The 12245-nt window shown below is 35.4% G+C and overlaps 1 protein-coding gene across 2 annotated transcripts in view; it reads left to right on the forward strand.

Moving 5' to 3' along the window:
• GABRG1 (gamma-aminobutyric acid type A receptor gamma1 subunit) overlaps positions 1 to 9504 on the forward strand; it is a 52059-nt gene extending 42555 nt beyond the window's left edge. Inside the window, exons 6-10 of one of the 2 annotated variants that reach the window (XM_021396728.1) lie at positions 374 to 451; positions 864 to 1001; positions 1100 to 1252; positions 3886 to 4097; positions 6562 to 9504. In XM_021396728.1, coding sequence (XP_021252403.1) covers positions 374 to 451; positions 864 to 1001; positions 1100 to 1252; positions 3886 to 4097; positions 6562 to 6840 — 860 coding nt within the window. In that variant the 3' untranslated portion in view covers positions 6841 to 9504. The remainder of the gene's footprint in view (positions 1 to 373; positions 452 to 863; positions 1002 to 1099; positions 1253 to 3885; positions 4098 to 6561) is intronic. The other variant, XM_021396729.1, reaches the window with a different exon arrangement.

Raw genomic sequence — 12245 nt, forward strand, 5'->3', positions numbered from 1 at the left:
AAGATCTGCCTTCTTCAGCTTGTTCTCGTAAATGCTTAATCAGTATAAACATGCCTTCTCCTTTCAGTGGGACTTACTTTTGCAAGCAAGAAACATAACTTTCAGGCTTAATTTTTTAATATATTAAAAATAAAATACTGTTCCTAAGAGTATTGTGCTATTACTAGCAAAAGAAACCCAAACCAACTGAACACAGCTAAACATTTTATTCTTAAATGTGAAACCTAATAGGCAATGAAATCAAACTTCAGTGAATCTTCTTAAATGAATATTTTATTTAGTGCTTCCTTCCTGAATGTTAAATGAACTTTGGTAGTTCTGTCAATTAAATACAAGTGAGCCTTACTTGATTTAATTCCTGCTTTTGCACTAGATAATGTGGGTCAACATGTGAGGCACTTGAAAATCAAGAGGGCTCCAATTCCAGGTGGATTACTGAACAATGAATCAGGTCACAAAAATCCATACTGAGGAATAGAAATTTTATCAAATTATGTACCCATAAGTATATGTACTTTTAAGCTCTTTGTGTTCTTTTAAAGCTAATGTATATTGCATTCATGTATTAATGCATAGTGGTGATTCTGAGTCATTTTTCCATGTCTGAATTCCAGAATATTGTGTAGATATTTCCTAAACAACTGTATTTACATAACTTTTGGCTGATCTTAACAGTTAGGCTTAAAATTGGGGCTAGATAGTTTGTTATTAAATTTTAGGTGTATAAGGTGGATTACAGATTTTCTTGCTCTCTAATTCACTTTATATATGGACCTTGTTTTGTTGCTAAACAATTTCAGAGATCACAATACATGTTTTGAAATATTCTGTGGCTGGAGTCTTGATTTCTTGATTTATTCTAGATGGATATCCCAGAAATGAAATTGAATACAAATGGAAGAAAACCTCTGTTGAAGTGGCAGATCCGAAATACTGGAGATTGTATCAGTTTGCATTTGTAGGGCTGCGAAATACAACTGAAATTTCTCATACCCTATCTGGTAAGGCAAAGTGTTAAGCTTTTTGGCATCTATTATCTATGTACAAAAAAAACTAACAGATATAATCCAAAAATTATTATTATTTTCTTAATTCATAGGTGATTATATTATTATGACAATCTTCTTTGATCTCAGCAGACGTATGGGATATTTTACTATCCAGACATACATTCCTTGTATACTCACAGTTGTTCTTTCATGGGTGTCATTTTGGATCAATAAGGATGCCGTTCCTGCAAGGACATCTCTGGGTAAGGATGCTTGTCACCCTTGAGGGTTCTGGAACTTGCCAGCAATACAAATCTGCAGTGAGCACTGGATTAATTGAATTAAATGATTGTGACCACTGGTCACCCTTTCTATTGAGTTACAAGGTTAAGAGTAGGAGAATCACACTGTGGTGGCACAGCAGGATTTAAGGGATTATTGATAATAGAAATCTAGAAATCTTGGGTGTTTGTGGTGATGGGTTAAGGGGAAAGTTTTCATGCTTAAAGAGGGTAGGTTTAAGTTAGATATAAGGAAAAAGTTTTTACAGTGGGAGTGGTGAGGCACTGGAATAGGTTGCCTAGAGAGGTGGTGGATGTCCCATCCATGGAGACTTTCAAGGTCAGGCTGGACAGGGCTCTGGGCAACCTTATCTAGCTGTGTTTGTTCCTGTTCCTTGCAGGGATGTTGGACTAGATGACTGTTAAAGGTCTCTTCCCACTTTAAGGATTCTATGACTCTATGATCTTGATCCAAGCCTTGTGGATACGCTATTTCTCACATAAATATATATATGTTGTTCTTCTATATGCTATTTTTGCCATCTCCAGGGATAGTAATATGGGAATGATTAGTCTGACAAGAATGATTAATCTTTGTTTAGCATTATGGAACATAGGATGTCACTACTGCGCAGGGGAAAACTTTGAAGATGTGTGTTGTTTTTGTTGTGTTCTTGTTGTTTTTAAACTTTAGTGTGGGTTTTTTTGTGTTTTTTTTTTTTGTAATAATGAAAATTAATTTGCTCTTTTAGGGATAAGAAAGAATATTTGCAACTGAAATTGAACTTCAAGTAGTTAGGCATGTAACTTGCAAAAACTTAAATTGCTATCCTTTAGGACCTTGTTTTTATTTCAGATATTTTAATGTTGCAAGTTCTTCTGTGGTTATAATTCAGTGTTAGTGTCAAACTTGGATGATCTGATTAGTGTGTCACTGGCACCCTATGTTAGACTACTTGGGAATCATGTGCTGCCTTGGAGAAATGTCATAGACGGAGATGTGTAGAGGGCATAGTATGCACACTAACAATTCTCAGCTTAGTAGTGACAGTTCTCTGATTTCTTTATGTGTGAATGCTCCAAAGCTAACATTTGGCAGATTGTAGGATAGCTTTTCTCACATGCAGATTTCCTGGTGAAGAAAAAAGAATGTATCAGTTAAATAGATGCGATTTTACAGAGTGGAAAAAAAAAAAAAAAGACTGAGCAATTAAGAGAAGAAAGCCAAAACTAAGTAATGTCCATCATGGCTAGAACTCATTATACATGGAAGGTTTTATTTATCCTGCAAAGTAGAGAGGACTGGGAAAATCCATGTCATCTTTCCTCCTCTTGGAACAGAATTCAGTGTGGTGGGTATCACCTGCAACCTGGAGACTGTGCTGAAGCCTAGTGTACTGAGAATGCTTGATAATTTTTCTTGCATGCATGTTGAAGGATCCTGGCAGATTGGTTTCCCAAAGTAAAAAACGATTAAAGGCATTTGGATATTTGAGTATGCAGAGAAATACCTAAGTGATTCTGAAAAGCATGTAATGTTAGCAAAGTGCTTTTAAAAAACTCTGTAGTTATTTGTATGCCCTTTTTAAGCACTTAATTTCTTTGAGAAATCTGCTGCAAAATCAACAGTGTTTTCCTGCTGTACAACAAGCTAATAGCAACTCCTGATTCCATGTTTTGACTGAAAAGATGTAGACAGCCTTAAACTATTGTCACGCTTCACAATTTTTTTTCAGTAAGCCTAGACATGTAAGTAAAAATATTATTTTTGTGTTCAAGTATTGCTCTCCAAAAGAAAGGTCACATCTCATTTTTGAACTACTAGGAAAAAGCTTTGCATCTTCCTACAACATCACTTACAAGAAGGAAGCATTAACACCTTCTAAACGTTAAACCAGTGAAGAGTGGTACAGTTAAGATACTAAACACATTGCCTGTAAGGCCAGCTTGTTCATTTAATTAACTTTATGTGAATTAAGGGAAATATTTTCTATTACTTAAGGCACAATATTGAAAATATATCTAGTAATTTACAGAATGAGACAAGAAAGGCCATGAAATTCATCTAATTTGACCTACTATATATCATAAGCAGAGTTTAAATCATTATTCCTTTTTCTGATACTTTTAAAATTAGTTTTTAAAATTATTAATATATAATGCACCTTTTTCTGAGTGTATGCTCTTATATATTTTAAACTTTCAAGAGCCAGAGGTCTTGTATCTGTTTATAAAATACATGTGCTTATTTGTACCAGTTTGTCTATTGTATTTGTTTTATGTATGCTTTCTGTAAAAGTTTTATAAAATTACACAAACTTTCTCAGTGTCTTGATTTCTTCAGTGTGTGTTGAAAATTAAAGGAATTTAAACTAAAGCTGAAAAGGTCCACCTTCTGTATGATCAAACAGTGGCTACTGGATCCATAGGGATGGCTTCTTGCAATAGCACTGGTGTCTGTGTGTGATCTAAGGTGAACTCTGTTGTGCCTCAGTTCTTTTGTGCCTTATGAATGAGCTAATAACTAATTTCAGGGATTTTTTTGTGTCAGTATGTTTGAATTACTCATACATTTCCCTCTTTTTCCCTTCTATCTCTCTTACTTTATTAAATAGGCATTACAACGGTGCTGACCATGACAACATTGAGCACAATTGCCAGGAAGTCACTTCCAAAAGTTTCCTATGTGACAGCAATGGATCTTTTTGTCTCAGTTTGCTTCATTTTTGTGTTTGCTGCCTTGATGGAATATGGCACCTTGCATTATTTTACCAGCAACAGAAAAAGGGACAAAGGAAAAGATAAGAAGGCAAAACCTAAGCCATCAGTAAGTTTAGTCAAATGATTAAGAACTAAAAATATGCCATTTGTTCTTTATTATAACATTCATGTTTGGAAGTTTATATTCACTTTCTGTGAATACTGTTAACATGCAAAATTTTTGAATCATTCGATTTATAAGTGAACTGAAACATATGAGCATAAGAGAGAGTGTTTAAAAATAATTTTCCATGCGTTCCCAAGCCCTCGGTGCTTCTTGGAGCTGTCCTTGGAGCATGTGCCCCTGGAGATAGCTCTATCTGGGCATAATGTTTCTGAAAAGTCTTTTTTGTTCATTTACTCCAATGTTTCTTTCTAGTAAAATGATCAAAAATTTGAGGTTTGTATGGTATGAATCCTCACAAATCCCAGAAATAAATATTATTCCATTTAAAAGATTTTCTGTTCATGTAGTAAGAATACTGGAATTTCTGAAGAATCTGTCAGTATGAATATTTAAAGTTAATATTTAGATTACTAAAACAATTAGGTAAAGGCTTTAAATAGCTTTTTACATTAGAAAACTTGTCTTGCTAATTGGGGCTTGATTGTAATCTTCTTTGGGAAAGAATAAGAGGAAGGGCCAATGCTGTAAAGCCCTTTTTCCAGATCATTTAATCAACTAAGCTATTGCATACCTGAATCATATCAGTTGTCTTTCCTGTGTGAGGGCTGAATGTCTCCTGTGTACAATCCAGCAGAAGATGAAATGAAATAACGAATAGGCATTTTTCCTTATACGTCTTCTTAAAAGCAATGAGTTTGTAAGTTCAAAACAAATTTTATGTTTTGTAAAAACAAGACCTGTTTGTGGTGTCTCAAATATAGCTGCTATTAGTATTGTCAGTATTTTATCATAACTGAAAAGAATAATGAGGCCCTTTAGGATGATAATTAGCTCCCTAGGTCATCATGTCTAAAAGGTGCTGAAACAGCAATATGTGTGAATTTTCCTTTGGTAAAAATACATACTAAATGAAGTTAGGCTATTCAAAAATATAGCGGATACTGCACAGCTGTAACACCATCTCCTCAAGATGTGGCGGTAAAATGTCCCCACAGCAATAAGGTTACTCCATGACAATGTATAGAGACCTGCATACTGGTCAAAGTAATTCCCTGGAAGTGGGACAATTGGTCTCTAAAACATCACAAGGATTGAAATGATGTGGCTTCTTGCTTTTTATATATTTTTCATACTTTGTCTATCATGTATAATTATATGAGAAATTCTTTTCTAAGCTTCAGTAGCCAGAGTTGTTAATTACTTCACTGTAAACTCACTTCTTTACTTCCTCTGACTGCATCATTTCTAACTGTTTTTGTTCCTTACATGACAAAATATGGCAATTGAAGAAAAAAGAGGAGAAAATGTAAGAGTAATATTAATGTAACTACTATATTTTAGTCTGAAAATTTTAGAAGGGATGCCAAAGGTGGGAAGGGACTGAAAGAATGAGAGTACAAGAGGATAATGGAGTAGTCTAAAAAGTCGCTGGGATTTAGAAATTAAAACAAGGACAAATAAGGAAACAGAGAATATATTTTGGAATATTTGGGAAAACAAGGATAAGGTGTGAAGAGCCACATGGAAACAAAATAATAAAAGGAGGAAAGATGGGCAGTGATAGTGTAAGAAAAGGGAAGGTAAAAGGTCATGAGAAAGGTGAAAGCAAGCAGTTTATGTACTAGGCAATAAAGCACCCAGATTATTTCTGTGAAAATTATTTATGAACTTTAGCACCTATTACTGTCCATTTTAACTGAATTTCAGGAGGGTTGAGTTCTGCATATGGAAAGCAGAAGTAAGAATTAAGAGCCAAAATGATCATTTATACTGACTTGCATGGCATTCTCCCTAGGTGCTTTATGTATTTGTATAGACTGGGCACATTGTTTAGGGATTTAACATCAGAGGGTTAGGTGATGGCCTGTGTAGAGGCTGTGGATCAGTCTCTAAAACTTTACCAGAGATGTTCTCCTTATACCACTAGCTTGCCGTAGTGAAGATGTATCTTCTAGAAAAACACCCAGTCTGGTACTAAAGATTCCAAATGATGGGAAAGCTATCATTCCCTTGGTAGTGATGATTATATCCTTCCTGTGCACTTGTTTATGACCCAGTTGTCAAGCTGTGACTGACTTCAAAATGTTCTTTTGTGTCATGTAGATGGGATCATCTAACCCTGTCTGTATAACTAATTATCCAGTATTCCCAAACCTCAGCAGTACCCACTTTTGGCTGTGGCAGGTGAAAAGCATTCATGTTCCTTGGCCTGCATGAGCTAATTACATAGAGTAGTTCATAATTTGCAAAGCTTCCCACGCTGTTTTCTTCTAACATTTGAATTTTTGTATATTGTACTGAGGAATGTGCATATATTGGCCCTTGCTGTGGAGGTATATGGAATTATTTAATGTGAGGCTAAAACAAAACCAAACACCTTATTTTTTCTTTTTTTTTTCTTAAGAAACCATCTGCAATTGCTGTTCGACCTGGATCAACACTGATTCCAATTAATAACATTAATCATCTCCCTGAACGTGATGATGATTATGGATATGAGTGCCTAGAGGGGAAAGACTGTGCTAGCTTCTTCTGTTGTTTTGAAGACTGCCGCACAGGATCTTGGAGAGAAGGAAGAATACACATTCGTATTGCAAAAATTGACTCCTATTCTCGAATCTTCTTTCCAACTGCCTTTGCATTGTTTAATCTTGTTTATTGGATTGGCTATCTTTATCTATAAGTTTTTCTGGTTAGACAAACTCAGAAAAAGAATTAACTGAACAGGCATTAATATTTTTCAGAGAATGGTCAAAGTTTAAATCTCATCCAAAATTACTAAAATTAGGTGTTTTAATATTTTGAAACAAGAGGAGGAAATATGTTGACATAGTCTCCCTCTTGCTATCAACAATAGAACTGATATTAGTATTTTGAAGTGAAAATGAACACGCATATTTTTTGTCCAGGTCTAACAAAATGCACAGGCAAGAGAGTAAGTTGTCGAACTGGCCAGTCCTATATAATCTTTAAAATTTAATTCTAATTGATAATACTGATAAATTTTGTAGCATCTCTTACACTTCAACAAAGAAAGCCTTAATAAAATGGGATAAGTTATTTTCATTCATGTCATCTATAAGGTGATAATTTTTATTAATTCTTGATTTTAAATAGCTGATAAAAGTTAAAAACAATTCTATTTTTCACCTAGCCGTTTATTCTCTGCAATATGTTAAAAAGAATGATTTCATCATAATTAATTTCATTCATATTTATACAAAATGCAGAGATGAGAGCAACAAATGGATATATCACCAAAAAGCCCACAAACGTAATTCTGAGCTTGTCTTATCCTGACTGTTGATATAGGCTTTTGGCTTTCAGCCTTTGGTTACATTTATGTCTGTGCTCCATCTGCTGTTATATCATTATTGTGTGTTCCCCAAAGTTCTCCAAGAGGGCTACAACTTTAAAAATTCCTACCTATTTGCCATTGCTCTAATTTCATGGAAGCTGGCTGTTGGCTAATTGATTATGGCCATCCAGCTAATGCTCTTCACATCTTCTCCATTTCCCTCTCCTTTGTCTAATTCGTACTCAGGGGCAGAGAAAGAATTATGTTCAATAGACTTTGTATCATCAGCATTTTGAAGAACCCTTTGACAGCACTACAGTGTTTGTATTCAAAACCACTGTGTTAAATCTCCATCCCTAAGACTAAAATGTATGACCTGGTATGCTTTGCATACAGTATAGTTTTGTGTGTTCTGCTTGTTACTGCTTATGCTACTCACTGAGCCAAAGTCAGATTTATTGATACTGTGTTCTGGATTGCTGTATTATTACCTCCTTGATATATATAATTCCATTAGAAAAAAAAATATGTATTTCTAAAGGAAAAGCCCTTTTATAGGATGAAATAATAGTTCTTATGTACTGTAGATCTTTCTCCAAGATGGGATATATCCTCTCAAAAACATAGGATCGGTTTGCCAGTCTGTGATGAGAGTTTCTGTTCTCTTTGGTAGGAATACTTCAGTAGTAGTTGTCTTTCTGGATCGACTTCTCTGTGTTGAGTATTGCTGGCTGACAGCATTTAGTATCTCATTTCTATTTTTGTCTGTTGTGGAAAAATGCAATCTTTCCTCCTTCTTCAGAAAGAAACCAGTCTCAAGTGAGCTTGCAAAAATCCCTGTAAAATACATGCACTAACTGAAAGTCAGAATTACACAGAAGATCTTACAGATCTTTAAAGAGGATTAATGGGATTAAAATTTGGCTGTAGATGAAGATGCTTGGTACTAGAGATAAATATATGATTAATGCTTAATTATAGAAAATGATACATGGAACTACACACTCCCTACATACAGTCACTCAGACAAATTATTTCTGTTGAATGTGCTCTCTCCTGAATTTTTTTTAGAAAAAGAAGTAGTGTATTGTCATAGGCTAGCTGGTGCCAAACAAAAAAATATGATATTCAGTACACGTGAAATGTTGCTGCAGTGCTCCAGAGTTTAATAAAGAATGCAAGACTATGTACAGTGATTCTGGAAGCATGGGTTACTGAGAGGATCCTATTTTAATCCAAACTTTATTTCATTATTTAGCCAACAAAATATGAAAGTGGTTGAGAGAGTCTGAATGTCTGCTGTTGAGGTTGGCAGATGTCATTTGTTGCATGACCTTTCTGAGCAGCAACTTCTTCTGACTGTTAGACTGAGGCTAGAAGTGCAGCAACACTAACAATGCTGATGTTATAACTTATTGTTTCTTTATAGTCTCTTTTTCAGAAAATGCTCAGTGCAATGGAAATATGCCAGTTTTAATTCCGTAGTGCAGTGTGATGCTTTTTGACAGCACACTAAACACATTTCTCTGTAGGAAGGATGAAGGTGGCTTCAGTAGCAGTATGTTGAATGTGTACTTGAAAGGCAATCTACTTGCTACACAATACAGGACCCAATTTTTTTGAGCTCCTGACTTTCATTAATTCACCTTTAAACAAAGGGAACTTGAAAGAGCTTGGCACTTTACAAGGGAAATACAAATTTCACAGCACATCCAGTTAGCTTTTTCTATTCATTTGGTTGTCAGTTGCCAATCAGCCTCCAGTGATTTAACTGGAAAACAGAAAACATCCTGAATTGGCAAGGGATGAATAAGAAGTCTTTCATCACTAATTTCTATGAAACAATGTAATAGAGTATTAAAGCTATTGAATGTTATGGCTGTTTAGTTTAGAGATACACTTGCTTCTGCCTGTTGACAAACTTTTCTTTGTATTTCATTTGTTTCCAGTGAAATCATTTCAGTTTCCCATAGTACTGTGAGTGCAAATTGAAATGGGAATGCAATGAACTGTAACTTGGCATGTAATAAATGTGCTGTTTTAGTCCTATGTGTTTTCTTTGTAGTCCACATGTAAACACTGTGGTTACTTGGGCTTGGATGCTGCAACCATTTTCAAACCTACTTGAATAAGACTTCATTTACTGATATCTGGGATTACAATATTTGATGTCATATTATTCGGACCACTACTATTTAAGGACGTTCTAATCAATGCTGTATTACAGCTGGAATTCAGAAAAGCATGTGCTTATGTACTGTCATAAAGAGTAGTGTTATCCTGAATTGAGGCCATTAACACATGCTTAATTTACATTGATTTCAGTAATGAGTGTTCAGTAGCTCAAATGATTGAGCGTTAAGGATGTGAACCAGAGCCTCTTCAGTAAAATGTTTTCTCATTGAAAGAAAGGGACATAGAGGAGAAGTTGCCAGAAACTTGTCTGTTTCAGTAGTGAGTACAGCTTGGCATGTTATTTTTGGTAAAGTTTTGTCTATGACTGTACTCACTGATCTTCAGTGTGTGTCTTCTTTGTCTGTGTGCATCCGCTTAATGTACAGTGGCAGTGCAACCAAAGCATGAGCTCTGGGTAGCATATTTTATATTCACACACTGATGTGCTTCAAAGACTTTAACCTTATCCAGTTTTCTTGCATTCAGAGACATAAGTTCATGTAAGGCTTTGACGGAGAATCACCTCCAACACAGTTCTTATAATTGTATGTTATTTATTTAGTATGCTAGTAAAAGATTTGTTTAAAATTGGTATCTGAACTCTGCAATTTGTGAGCACCCTTGGCCTTTCAGTTGAAAACCCAGCAGGAGGAGTCTGGATTTCAAGATCTATCTGCATGATGTAAGTTACATTTTATTTAACTGTATCAGTCATAATTTCTGTTTACTGTTTCTGCATAGCTGAGGATTAAGGCAAATACATCCATCATTGTTTTTATAATTTTGTTTTAAATTCATTGCAGTTCTTCTCAGTTATATTAAAGGTGTTCATTTCATTTTTTCTGAAGTGTAATTGTATTTTGTAGTGACTATAGTAGGGAAATTAGTAACCAAAATAGAATTGCTCAGCAAGAATACAGCTTATTAGAATATGAAACCAGGAATTAGAACAGCTGTGCTTTTATTTCTGAAAAGTCTCAGTGAAAGACCATGTGGTCCTCTGAACATGCCACAGAGAAGACTATCTCACTGGGAGAGGCAAAATATTCTCCAGGGTGCAGAAAAGACCTATCCATTGGTTCACAGCAGAGACTTGTTCCCCAAGTGGTTTAAGTCAAGAAAAGAAATAGATCAACTTGTTCTTCTTCAGTGGTCTATTGCTTCTGCTTCACTTGTGCCAGCAAGAGGAGTTATAAAGCCATGTTGTCAGATGAGCCAGAACTTGAAAAAATATGTTTTATTGTACTTTTCCCTAAGTTAATATTTCAATCAGATGGGTGGGTTCATCTGATTATTGATGCACTTGACCACTTGTTCTCCTCCAAGACAGGTGGTGGGAGCTTGCAGCTGGAGGCAGAGAGATGACTTCTTATGATGGGTGTATTTCATTCAGTTGACAGCTGCTGTGGAGGAAGGGGAAAGATGGTGGGAAAAAAACTGTGGGAGGGAAGTGATTCCAGAATCCAATTCTATGGATCTGAATGACTTATACTTAGTTAATATATTTCTCAGTGGTATTTGTGACAGTGCTCAAGATTTTTCTGCAATGTGATTATTGCATTATTATAATTACTATTAAAGTGTGTTTCCTGTATATTCATTACAGTCTAAATGGGCAACAGACCGTTATCTTGAGTGACTGTTCTAATGAAATATTGGGCAGAAAATCAGAAATCAGGCTAAATCTGAAAAAATGTTATTAAAAATATTTAAGTATTAATTTTAAAAGACACTGAGAGCTAGCACCCAAGGTGTCTACAGCTGCTGTAGCCCTTGAGGGCTACAAAATTTGGGAAGGGAAACCCGACCCTGAATTAGATCACTGAGTCCCTTTCTCCTTCAGGGAGTGGGAAAGTTGATTATGATCACATCAGGCACGATCATGGAGATCCACTGTTCTCCAAGAATGCCGGTAACAGTTTCTGGTAAAAAAAATGAGAGATTTCTTCCTGCTAGACTATGATTTGAAACTGCATACTTTTCTACAGAAGGTGAATCCGAGCTGTGACTTCCAGAATGATAGAAAAACATGAAAGGTACAGGACTTTATTTCTGCACAGGTACAATCTAATTGAGCTGATGGTCAGCTTACAAGGCTCTGAGGTGTCCCCATATGATACAGTGGGAGAATCTGGATTGCTCCTCTGGGCAAAGTGTCCAAAACTGATCGCAGATCTCACATTATTGTGCATTCTGTTTTGGATCTGGTATGATGTTAGTGAAAAGTTACATTGCAAGGCAGTGAATGCTAAACTTTTGAGGTTATTTACCAGGAAATCTCACTGAGAAAACTAAAGCATTACAAAAGCTTTAGAGGAAACTTCAGACAGCTATTGGAGTTAGGGAATTAGTTAAAACTGTAATAGACTGAAGGATCTATGCCTTTTATCTATGAACAGGTGTTGTTGCCCACTAGAAAATCTATATTTTTTTTTTCTAAAAAGCCCTTAAAATGACATTTTAAGGAAGAAATAATTTCTGTAAAATTGCCAAGCAATCTCATTTTCCTTTACTCTGACAAATCTTGCTTTACCTGCAGATTTTGCTTATGGTAGGTCAACATAATTTGAACTGTGTGAGACACTCAGAGCATGTAAGACCAGTAAACTGTTCTA

Source organism: Numida meleagris, chromosome 4 (genome assembly GCF_002078875.1).
Source record: "Numida meleagris isolate 19003 breed g44 Domestic line chromosome 4, NumMel1.0, whole genome shotgun sequence".
Lineage (NCBI taxonomy): Eukaryota > Metazoa > Chordata > Aves > Galliformes > Numididae > Numida > Numida meleagris.